At 38.9% G+C, this 13,098-nt stretch overlaps 1 protein-coding gene across 1 annotated transcript; it reads right to left on the bottom strand.

Annotated features, from left to right (window-relative positions):
• Positions 1–5,463: 5,463 nt before the first annotated feature.
• Positions 5,464–7,409, bottom strand: LOC122289274. Its single transcript, XM_043096257.1, has 4 exons — positions 6,967–7,409; positions 6,651–6,792; positions 6,453–6,506; positions 5,464–6,306 (listed from the first exon to the last, which is right to left on the bottom strand). The coding sequence occupies exons 1-4, from the start codon at positions 7,407–7,409 to the stop codon at positions 5,464–5,466; spliced, it is 1,482 nt and encodes a 493-aa protein (XP_042952191.1).
• Positions 7,410–13,098: the final 5,689 nt, after the last annotated feature.

Here is a 13,098-nt window from a genome sequence, read left to right as displayed (position 1 = left end):
TGTCATATAACGAGAAGATTATACGATTGATGTAGCAGCAGGCGTCTCTGCTAAAAGATGATGACCAATATTTCGCGAACTTTCTGTGGGTGTACCTTGTAATTTGCAAATAATGCACTCGGACCACAGAATCCTTTTTATAATAGCACAAACCATGTGAAACACAACTCTATAATATGACAATTATTTGCTACAGGACAACTCTACATACAATAATTGGCGTATTGATAAAGCTAACTTTCAAACCACACGAAACACTGTTCTATAATATGACAGTTATTTGCTACAGTACAACTGTACAATCGTGTTTTACCTCACTCCCAGCAGCATAATTGAAAGAGAACATGACCCAGATTATCTATACCAGTACTGTATTTGCACAACGAGAGTAGATCGAGAGGAGAATCAGTATTTTTTAATGCCTTAACTACATACAAACTCATCACTCAAGAAAAACTTGTGCACTTATGAGTTGATCACATCCAGAATGGTTGGCACTGTTATTCAAAATATAGCACTGATTTGCTCTTAACAAAAGGGAGACTAAATTCATAGTGGGTTCATGAGACAACACAAATATTAATAGCAATGAAAAATAGTATTTAGGTTTGCTTCAGAACAGAGAAGTCTTTGTAAGAATAATAAAATACAGAATAAACAGCAGCGAAAATAATAAATTGCATAGTTCCTGCCATGGTGATTCAAGAACAACTTAAAGAGAAAAAAAAGATATTTCAGTAGGAAGAGAATCTTCTGGCCTATGCCTTTTGATTGTCGTACTGATGGTGTACGCAGGCCCTATATTTATAGGCTAGGCTAGGGACCCTCAAACAAAGTTAGACTTAAACTATTTCTCCCATCAAGGAATAGGATAGGCTTATCCATTACTAGTTGTTCAAAATGAGGGCATTGGATTTTACTAAATGCATCCCTTTTGACAATAGGTGCCACCGAAGCCTTACAGCTCTTCATGTTGAATCTCTCCATAACTCTTTCAATGTAGGCCCTTTGAGACAGTCCCAGAATTATTTGTTCTCTGTCTCTATGTATCTCTATGACTATGACATAAGAGGCTTCACCTAAATACTTCATTTCAAAGTTTTGGAGAAAGAAACTGCTTAGTGTCGTAAAGCAAGCCTAAATCATTGTTTGCAAGCAAGATATCATCTATATATAGGACTAGGAAAATGAATATACTCCCACTGACCTTAAGGTATATGCATTGATTAACAAGGTTCTCCATAAATTCAAATGAGTTAATAACCTTGTGTATATACCACTGGCGGGAGGCCTGTTTAAGTCCATATATGGATTTGTTTAATTTGCAAACTCTCTAACTGTTTTCTTTAAAACCCTTAGGTTGTAACATATATACCTCCTCTTCACGATCCCCATTTAAGAATGTTGTTTTAACATCCATCTAATGTAACTCTAGATCAAAATGAGCTACTAATGCCAAAACTATTCTATATGAATCCTTTTTAGAAACTGGAGAGAAAGTTTCATGGTAGTCAATGCCTTGCTTTTGAGTAAATCTTTTAGCTACAAGTCTAACTTTATGTTGTTCAATATTACCAGAAGTATCCCTTTTGGTTTTATAAACCCATTTCAGTCAATGGCTGCTGCTCCATTAGGTAAGTCAACAAGATCCCAGACTTTATTTTTAGCCATGGATTCCATCTCATCTTTCATGGCATCATACCAAGATGTGGAATTATCTCCACTCACGGCCTCTAAAAACGAGCTTGGATCTTCCTTAGGTCCAACATCAAAGTCAGATTCTTGAAGGTAAATCATATAGTCATTAGAAATTGTTGGTCTCGCTACTCTTAAGGATCTCCTTAATACTACTTCCTCTGTAGTTTGTAAACTAGGAGAAGGTTCGGCTTGAACCTGTTCTTCATGAGTAGATTATTCTTGAAATGATTGTTGTTTAGAGAAATCAATTTGATCTTCTCTTAGCATAATCATACGTCCTTCATATGAAGGAGTTTTAGTCTGCTCTTGTGCTTTCTCAAATTGCAACTTATGAGGATAAACACTCCCACTAGGTTTAGCATCCTCAAGGAATTTGGCATTTCTGCTCTTAAATATTCTAGGACTATTTGAAGGACAATAAAACTTGAAATCTTTTGAGTTTACCAGATTGCCAATGAAAAAATCACTTATTGTTCTTGGGTCCTAACTTCAACAGAACAATCACATACGTGTGAATGACTCAAACTTGGTTTTCGTCTAGTCCATAACTTAAAAGGTGTCTTAGAGATAGCCTTCAATGGAACTCTGTTCAAGATATACACAGTGGTTTTCAAGGCTTCACTCCATAAGAATAATGGCAATTCAGAATTACTAATTATGCTTCTTACCATGTCCATAAGCGTGCAATTCCTCTTTTCAGCTACATCATTTTGTTGTGGTGTGTAGGGCATTGTGTATTGTGCAATAATGTCATTTTCTTCGAGGAATTGTGCAAATGGACCCATCATTTGTCCACTTTCTATGTACCTACCATAATACTCACCTTCTCTATCAGATCTTACGATCTTGATTTTATTTTTTTTTTGTTTCTCTACTTCAACATTATAGATTTTGAAAGCATCTAGTGCTTCTGCCTTTTCATTTAGAAGGTAGACATACATATACCTTGTATGGTTATCTATGAATGAGATAAAATATCTCTGACCATTTAGGGAAGGAGTAGGAAAAGATCCAAAGATATCAGTGTGTATGATTTCTAAACTACTCAAATTCCTTGTGGCAACTTTTAGTGGTCTTGTTGCTGTGTTTTCCTTTTATACAGTCCACACAAGTCCTAAAGTCAGTAAAATCAAGAGTCTGGAAGACTCCATCATTCACCAACCTTTTAATTCTCTCTATGGAGATATGTCCCAATCTCCTATGCCACAACATGGATGAGTCCTCATTTATGATGCTCCGTTTAATACCAACATCAATATGCAAGGATAAATAATTATTCTCAAAATTGGGATCTAACTCAAATTTAAATAAACCATCAACTTTTATTCCACCACCAATGTAAATATTATTCTTAAAAATGCTAAAAGTAGAATTAGCAAATCGAAACTCAAAGTCAATCTCAGTCAACTTTGAAACTGAAACTAAATTTCTAGAAAAATTAGGAATAAGAAATACATTTTCAAGGTCTAAAACAAGACCAGTTTTTAAAAATAATCTAAAGAACCCAACAACCACCACTTGTGAACACATCCTGTTTCCTGAATAGACATATTGTTCACTTGGTTTTGGCTTCCTTGTTTCTAGAAATCCCTATATGGTATTAACAATTTGCATTATAGAACCAGAATCAATCCACAATGTGTTTCGGGGAGCTTCTACAAAAAATGATTCATGACACACTAGAGATAGGAGATTACCTTTCTTTTCAAGCCATCTCTTAAACTTTTGGCAATCTTTCTTCATACGCCCTTTCTTTCTGTAGAAGAAACCAGAATCCTTATTGTCTTTTTTCTTAAATGACACTTTGTGCTTATGCAGTTGGGCATCCTTGCCTTTCTTGGTCTTTCCATTAGTATGATTGGCTATATGAACACTTTCAAGCCTCTCATTTTGTAATCTCTTCTCTTCTTGAACACACATGGTCAATAATTCATTAACTGACCACTCATCCTTATGTGTATTGTAAGAGATTTTGAAAGGACTATATTTAGAAGGGAGAGAATTTAGAATGAAATGTACCAAGAATGACTCAGAGATCTCCATCTTTAGGGACTTAAGTTGAGCTGCCATGTCCCTCATTTGCATAATGTTCTCACGCACACCTTTAGTACTATCAAAAGTCTTACTTGATAGTTTCTTCATTAGAGTGCTAGCTAAACCCTTGTCAGAGCAAACAAATTGTTCCTCAGCAGCCTTCAAGAATGCTTTAGCCTTATTAGTTTCAAGGATAGAACCCTGAATGTTCTTGTTGATGTGAGATTTCATGATCAACAAATAGAAACGATTAGATCGCTCCCACAGTTCATTTTTAAAAATATGTGCTGGCATACTTGATTCTGTGAGGGCGAGTGGTTCATCCACACGGAGCACCATATCAAGCTCTAAGCACCCCAATTTTAGAACAATATTTTCTTTCCAGACAAAGAAATTATCATCATTTAGCATCGAAATACAAATAACATCATCAAAAGGTGAAGTGGGAAATGCTAAACCTGCAATAATTAAGAAATACTTTAATGTTATGAATTTTAACTTTATTTAAATCAACCAATGTCAATTTAACCAATAGTAAATTTTAACCAACTATAAATAGTGGTTGCATCACATAAAAATTCACTAAATATCTAAATAATAAGACTAGAATAATTCAATGTTAATGAATAAATTCTCCATACCTTTTTCTTTTTTTTTGAAAATGGAATTAATTTAGATTAGCAAATGTTGGATACAAGGAGGGACTCCCTCCAAACTAATGCTCTCCTCAGAGAGTTTAAGTGCATCCTTAGCTAAACAATGTGCAATACTGTTAAAGTTCCTAGATATATGCATCACAAACTAGTTTTTCATTTTCTTAAGCATTGTTCTGGTATCTTGAATGATCATTCCTGCACAACTCCAATTCATCACTTCATCCTTGATTTGTTGAAGCATATTGAGAGAGTCTCCCTCCAATATTATATCCTGCATGTTCAGCTGGTTGCATAGGATGACAGCTTTTAAGGTAGCAATGGATTCAACTAACAATGCATCAGGGAAAGGGTCCCTTAGGGATCTAAGGGTAGCAACCACATGGCCATTCCAATCTCTAATTACCACACCTATTCCCACTTTGCACTGGATTTTGTCTACTGAAGCATCCCAATTGGCCTTAAACACATGCAAATGAGGGGTTGACCAACTTTGAACCGATGCAACTACTGGTTTGTTCTTACTCCCCTGGATGCTGTTTGCTTCCTTGTAATCGAGTGCTGTCTGAGTGGCAGTTTTCACCACTGTCTCAGGGGCTTCAAATTTGCCGTCGAATACATATAGGTTCCTTCTCTTCCACAATTGGTGAGCTATGGAAGCAAAGATTGACATGTCATTTTCATCCAACACTGAAAACATGTGGCATACTATGTTTGAGAATTTAGACTTGGCCACTCTCTCTTTTTGTAGTTTTCTCGAGCTAACACCCCAGGCATCTTGAGCTGAAGGACACGTCCATAAGGCATGTATAGTTGATTATGGTTCTCTGGTACATATGGGACATAGTGCAGACTCCCTTATCTTTCTTTTGTTTAGGTTTTGGTTTGTGGGCAGGGACTCATGAGAGGCTCTCCAAAGCATCATTTTGGTGGCATTTGGCACATTTAACTTCCAAAGCCTGTGCCGGAAATCGTTGTTCCTCAAACCGTTAGATGCTTGACCCTTTAGACACACATCCATCTCCCCTAGAAGATGATAAGCACTTTTGACTGTGAATAGGCCATTCTTTGTGAGTCTCTAGATTAGTTGATCTGGGCTCCTGCTCAGGCTTATGGGAATCTTGCTAATGACAGTAGCTTCTCTCTCTAAGAAGACCTCCCTCAATATGGACCTGATCCATGTCTTCTCTTGCTTATCAATCAGTTCACTCACTTGCCATCTTGAGTGCCTATCACTTAAAGGGGACTGAACCCGATATGAAGTGGGTTGGTGTATCCACTTGTCTCTCCCTATGTATATTGAGTCTCCATTTCCTATTCTCCAGAATAGGCCTTCTTCCAAGACTTGTTTAGCCTCCATAAAACTCTTCCATAGGTATGAGGCATTGCTGCCCAACTTGCCACTCATGAAGTCTGTTCTTGAGAAGTACTTTGCTTTTAGAACTCTGGCTGCAAGGGAGTGGGGTTGTTGTATGAGTCTCCATCCCTGCTTTGCTAGGAGAGCTATATTGAAATGATTAAAGTCCCTATACCCCAGCCCCCTTACACTTTTTGTCTGTCCAAGCTTCTTCCAAGGAATCCATTGGGTTTTGACTTTGTCTTCTCTACTTCCCCACCAGAAGTGTTGCATTAGCTTGTTGATGGTCTTTAAAATGACCTTTGGAAGCTTAAAGATGCTCATGCAGTAAGTTGGGATGGCTTGGACAATAGATTTTAGGAGAACTTCTTTACCTACCTGGGATATGAATTTCACCTTCCAGTTCTGGATCCTGTTTCTAATAGAGTCCAATATGGGCCTGAAGGCTGCTAGTTTATGCCTCCCCACATATGAGGGAAGGCCTAAGTATTTCTCAAAAGCCTTTGCTTCCTTCACTTGAGCTGCAGTTAGGATGGTTTCTTTCTGAATGCACTGATGTTCTTGCTAAAGAAAATTGTTGTCTTGTCCATGTTTAGCCTCTAGCTGGATGCATTTTCATATGAGTTCAGGATCTTGAGTAATCTACTCCATTCCAGGGCATTGGCTCTACAAAAGAGCAGGCTATCATCTGTAAAAAAGAGGTGGTTAACCAATAGAGAGCCCCTGGCAAAGGGAAATCCAGTTACTAGTCCTTTCTCTTCAGCCTTATCAAGCATTCCACCAAGAACTTTAGAGCACAAGATAAAGAGTTAAGGGGATAGGGGGTCCCCTTGCCTCAGCCCTCTGGTTGGGAGGGAGGTTTCTTTAGGTTCTCCATTGATGAGAAGAGAGTACCTCACTGAAGTTACACACTCCATGATAAGCTTAGTCCATGCTTCTGCAAATCCCATCTTTCTCAAGGCAGCTTCCAAGAAGGGCCACTCTATTTTGTCATAGGCCTTGCTCATGTCCAGTTTCAAGGCCATATACCCTTCTTTCTTGCTTCTCATCCTGTACTACATTGAGTGCATGGCCTCATATGCCACTATGATATTATCTAATATCAAACGCCCTGGTACAAAGGTACTTTGTGCTGGTGAAATGATGGATGGCATGAAGGCTTTTAAACTGTTTGCTAAGACCTTGGCAACAATTTTATATAGGACATTACAAAGACTTATAGACCTGTACTCAATAACTAAATCAGGACACTTCTTCTTGGGAATTAAAACAATGTAAGTATCATTTACCTCTCCTATTCCTGACCTGGTTGAGAAAAAATCCTTCACTGCTGAGAACACCTTGTCTCCTACTATAGTCCAGTTGTCTTGATAGAATCCAACAGAGAATCCATCTGGGCATGGGGAGCTCAGGGGTTGCATCTCAAACACAGCACTTTTAACTTCCTCAAAAGTGCATTCCACTAGAAAATTTCTGTTCATCTCTAGTGTCACCATTGGCTCCATATCTTGAAGTGCCTCTTCAATGCCTTTCGGGTGAGAAGATTGGAAGAGGTCCTGGTAGAAGCTTTGGAAGAGTGAGCATATGCTTTCATGTTCCCTGGCACATTCCCCTCTATCATTCTTCACCACTTTTATGGTATGGTTTGTCTTCTTTGGGATGCACATTTATGGAAGTATCTGGAATTCTTCCTTCCTTGAGCCAGAACTGCTTGGACCTTTGCCTCCATTCGGTTTCCTCCCCTACCAACATTCCATCCACCTCTCTTTGCAAGTCTCTTATGGTGTCATTAAGGTCCCGTTGGTTTGAATCGTGCAGATGTCGGATCATGTCACTTTTCAGCCTAATTTATTTGGTCTGGTTACCTGCACTTGTCTTCTGCCAGCTTCTCAAGTGATGTCTGCATTTAGCCAGGCCAATTTTGATGGAGCTTAGGGAATGGCCCCTATGGAAGGTTGCCATCCAAGCCCTTTCTACTGTATCCTTACACCCTTCTCTTTTGGATTAGCTGGCTTCATACCTGAACAACTTTTGCCCCTTTGTCGTATGCAATCAGCAAAGGGGAGTGATTAGAGTTTATGACAGGTAAAACATAAACTTCCCAATTGCTGTAAAGTAATGGCCAAGTTGCATTTCCCATAGCTCGATCCAATCTTTCCTTAGTGAAATTGCCTCCATCTCTCTTGTTGCTCTATGTGAACTTGGAGCCTATGTAGCCCAGGTCACTGAGCTCACAGGCATCTAATGCTTCCCTAAACCTTTCCATCTGAAAGAAAGGCCTAAAGGCAGCCCCTGACTTCTCATCCATGCTGAGAATTTCATTAAAATCCCCCATGTATAGCCATGGGGTTTGGTTCTCAGGCTTTAACATTCTCAGCAACTTCCAACTACCTTTCCTTTTCTGAACTGATGGGTTCCCATAAAAACCTGACAGCAACCAAGGTTATCCCCCATACTCAGGTGTTATGGTTACTGCAATGTGACTCCTAGAGTAGGAGGTCAACTGAGCCTTCACTTCATTTTTCCAAAGCAGTGCCAATCCACCACTCTTGCCTATACTGTCAACCACAAAACTTTGATCAAGTCCAAGCTTATTCCTAGTCTTTTCCATCCTCTCTCTTCTGCATTTAGTTTCTGATAGGAACACTACTAGGGGGTCCTTTGCTTCACCAATAAGTGAAGCTCATGAGTTGTCCGAGGGTTCCCAAGCCCTCAACAGTTCCAACATAGTATTTTCATGAGGGTAGGCAGGGCTACATAGCAGCCTCTGCCCCTGCACTAATCCCCTCAACCTCTTCCTCATCAAGAAGCCTTAGCTTCTACTTAGCTCCATTTCCTATCTCGGGTTGGGCCTTTCCTTTCTGGGCTTTGCTGGGTTGCTCAAGGCCCATCACCCCTCCCTTTGGTTTGTCCATATTGCTAGATGGGCCAACTCGTGCTCTCAGCTTCCACCTCTTATTAGTGGGGGACCTTTTCCACCTATTGGGCTCTTCTTGCTGCTCTGTCCCCTAGGAGATTTCACCCTACCTTTCATGGGAGTGGACTGCTTTGGAGATCTTGCCTTAACCTTAAGGCTTTGCTCGACAAGCCTACAGGAGCTTTTCAAAGAAAAAGGTAGTTTTTAGCTTTTATGTATTGACTTGTGTCCTGCAGTCCCATGAATAGACAAAAATTCACCATTGTACACTTTCTAGTTCCCCATGTTTTGAGGTGCCTCAGAGCCATGTGGTAGTCTGCAGGCCTATGCAGAAGGGGAGTTGTTATCCTCGTTGGACAAAGATGTGGACTACTGGACAATACCTGGTGGTTCCAACCATGTTACCTCCACCTCTGGTGGTGGTTGAAACTTGCCACTACCACCTTGCTGACGACCTTCCTCTTGGCTTTGTTCTTGTGTGGGAGATCCCTTTGAAGGGGATGAGGGTGACCCTCCATACTCCTTCACCGAGAGTTGGTGATGAGGGGCAGTGGATGCCCTCAGCCATTGACCATACTGCTCTTGGGACTGAGGGGCCAGGTTGAAGCTAGGACACTTGCCATTAACATGCTTCAGTAATCCACACTTGTAGCATATCGTGGGGAGACGTTTATATTTGAAATAAGCCCAGCATTGTCTCCCTTCCAGGTTGATCATTCTGCCTCTCTTTAGAGGTTTAGTAATGTTGACTTCTACCCTTATTCTTAGAAAGCTCCCCCATCCACACCCCTGATCATCCACCTCCACCAGGTGCACCCTGCCTATAGCTTCACCTATCCTCCTCCCCACCGTCTCATTCCTCCCTGCAAACAGTAGGTTATGTATTTGTACCTAGAAGAGTTTTGTGTTGAACTACACCTCATTTGGAGTCAAAACTCCTTTAAACTCCTTGAGGCTGATAAGGTGATGATCAAAGGACCAAGGTCTTCCCTGTAGGAGCTTCTCCTTATCAGAAATGAGCTGGAACTCGAGCAAAAACTTGTTGGAACCTAAGTCCCTGAATGATAGCCATCCTTCTGTGTTCCACACTTTGGACATGGTGGACTTGAATGCTTCCCTATTAGCATATCGATCATTGAGAATCATAGCCAGGAGGCAGTGGTTGCCTCTGAGCTTAGTAGCCGTGACTGCATCCTCTGGGAGATGGAACTCTTGTTGCTCTTCTTCAGTAAGGTTAAGGTTGCACCAACGTTGCGTGATGTCCTCCTCCATTGTTAAGAAAAAACTCTAAAGGCTTGCACCTAAGAGACACCAGCTTAGTCACAGGACTAAGCGAGAAACCTCAACCTTCCGTAGGAGAGGAAAATCTACCACCAATACACAACCATCTATCTTACTCTAATTAAACCATCTATCTACCACCAATAATAACCTCCATTTGAGTCCGACCCACTAAAATAATGATTTAATCACAACACTGATGCTAATATATCTTTATGAAGTTAAAACTTTATATGATTATCGTTATAAATTAGGATGCTTTGGCTACTCCCAAAATACTCCGATAATCAGCCTTAGATGATTCTTTTTCAATAGATAAGGATGCTTTGGCTACACCCAAAATATTTCAAATAATCATAACCTCTAGTATCTTACCATAGGAAAAACAATATCTATTGATCCACCAAAAGTTAATACAAAGAAAAAACAATCCAAAAAGAAGCCAAGAATAAAACCCTTTGTTTTAAAAAAAATAATAAAATATTTATTTAAAAAATAATATTTTATTCCTTTAAATTGGCCTGGTCAAAATTGTTTTGTGTGGATCAATACTTACTAAACATATAGCCAATTCCAAAAGCTGGCCTTTATAAGGTGCCTTTTAATAAGGACAAATCTTTCTTAAAAGCCAAAGGCCTAATACAGACAAGAAAGTTTAAAAGGCCGAAAGGCCTAATAAGTCTTTAAAGGCCTAATAAGGCCAAAATTGATAGAAGACCAAAACAAACCAAAAGTAAATCCATAGTTGAGGTTCAATTTTTTTTTTTTCTTTTGATAAATAGTGTTGATCAATGCCTTGATGAATTTTTCATTAGAAATGAATAGTACTACTAAGTAAATTTTCAAAAAATATTCTTCTTTCCTAGACAGAACTTCAAGATTCCCAAGAAAAATTGAAGGATCACAATGGTCCCGCTTAAGTTTCAATCTCCTAGACAGAACCACCTTAGACTATACGTATTCACACTTCTGCAGCAAAATGCCATAAAATTTCTCATATCAAACCAAATTTGATCTCACAAAGAAAACACAATAATATTAGATTTTCATGCTCAAATGAGAAAATACATATATCTCAAAAATCTAAATCAATAGGCATGAACTTGACTCTGATACCATATGTAAGAATAATAAAATACAAAATAGACAACAACGGAAATAATAAATTGCATACCTCTTGCCATGGTGATTCAAGAATGCGCAAGATCCTAAAGAAAACCCACTTGAAGAGAAAAAAAACTATTTGAGTAGGAAGAGAATCTTCTGGCCTATGCCTTTTGATTGTCGTACTGACGGTGTACACATGCCCTCTATTTATAGGCTAGGTTAGGGACCTTCTAACAGAGTTAGATTTGAACTATTGCTCCCATCAAGGAATAGGATAGGGCTTATCCATTACTAGTTGTTCAAAATGAAACTCTTACTCCCCTAGTTTAAATTTAAATTTAAACTTCTTAATAGATAAAATCTTATCTTCTTAACAGATAAAATCTTATCAAAATTTGATAGGCAAGAGGGTCACTCTAAATAGAACTCTAATAGTCTTCACAAAAGGAATAGAAAAAGAATTTAGATCAAATTACCGAGATCAAATAAATTGTTTCTGAAAATAATTACGTGTAGATATAACCAAAAGAAGTTATAGCTAGAGAATAATATATTCACATACCAAATATGCTATGATTGTGTTGGAAGAATGAATGGAGGTTGAAGAACATCCTGTAGGTAGATCGAGCAAGAGATCTAGCAATCGTGAAGTTTTGTGGCGTAGAGCTAGGTACTTACAACTTTATGGGCCTTAAAAAGCCTCCATCCGGTTGACCACTCTTCAGTACTTTTGCACCACATCCAACATCATATATGTCAAGTTCCATCGAGTCAGAATGTCCAAGTACTATTAGAACATGAGATCTGAAGTTGTTCGACTATCGCCTTAAACTTGCCAAGCCTTTGACGGAAAGCTCTCACATATCTCACCAAGTTGTGGACTTTGGTAATGGAATCACCAATCTCCTTAAACTCCTAAGCAACTATGAGGTTGATGATATTTGCACAACATCGAACATGAATAAACTCATGCTTATGAATGATATCCTCTTTTGCTGTTATATTTCACTTGAACCACTCAATTGTAGTGTCATTGGCACTGGCATTGTCAACTGTTATATAAGTGACTTTTCTAAATTTTCAATCCTTTATACAGTCGTCCATCGTAGCCCTAATTAATGAACCCTTGTGATCAACAATTTCTTCAAAACCAATAATATATGCTTGGGCAGTGTCCACTCACTGTCTACAAAGAGGGTTGTGATACACATGTAGATGACATTCTATATGGATATCCATTTATCAATCATAAATGACACTCTCTAGCCAATGGTAATAAACATCTCTTTCATTTCTGCCTTCTCCTTCGCATGCCTCTTCAAACAATCTCATATCACTTTATACTATGAAGGCATCGGAAATCGTGACTCAAGAGTGTGAACAAATTTATGAAATCCTTTTTTTTTCAACTGTGGTAAAAGGCATCTTATCACAGATGGTCATTTCTACAAGCAGTTCCTGCTACACCTTCTTATTGTATTGGGGGATTGACAGCTTCTTAATATGCATACCATTAGTGGTGATCTAATACCGCTGGCAACCATTAAGATGTGCTTTTAATAAACTGGTGCCTTGCTTCTTTAAATGACAACCACAAAGTTGTACACATTGGTAACATCTTGCTTGCGGGTTTACACGATCAACCATTTTTTAGGATGCCATGGTGGTATACCGTGCTCAATGGGCATTTCCTCCTCTCCTCATTAAACATATCCTCATCTTCTATATCTACTGAGGGTCAACTACTTGTATACGAAGTAGCTGCTCTAGATGTGGCTCTAGGGGTGGAAGTCCCTATTGGTTTAGGAACTCTGGCATTCACCGCATCCCCTTGTGGATGATCATCTCCACTTGGTGTAGCATCCATATCACAATCAATTGCGCTAAAAAGATAGATTAGAAAGAAAAACATGTACTGCATACACTACAACAAATATGGCTTTTAGTGACAGATTATAAATAGTGACGGTTTCCAAACTGTGACTAAAACGTATTTATTGTGACGGTTTGTGAGAACTGTCACTAAATGTTGGGCAAGAATATTAAAACGT

The sequence above is a fragment of the Carya illinoinensis genome, chromosome 12 (assembly GCF_018687715.1).
Source record: "Carya illinoinensis cultivar Pawnee chromosome 12, C.illinoinensisPawnee_v1, whole genome shotgun sequence".
Classification (NCBI taxonomy): Eukaryota; Viridiplantae; Streptophyta; class Magnoliopsida; order Fagales; family Juglandaceae; genus Carya; species Carya illinoinensis.
The sequence above is the reverse complement of the archived record's forward strand: the minus strand, read 5'-3'. Positions and strand labels throughout refer to the sequence as shown.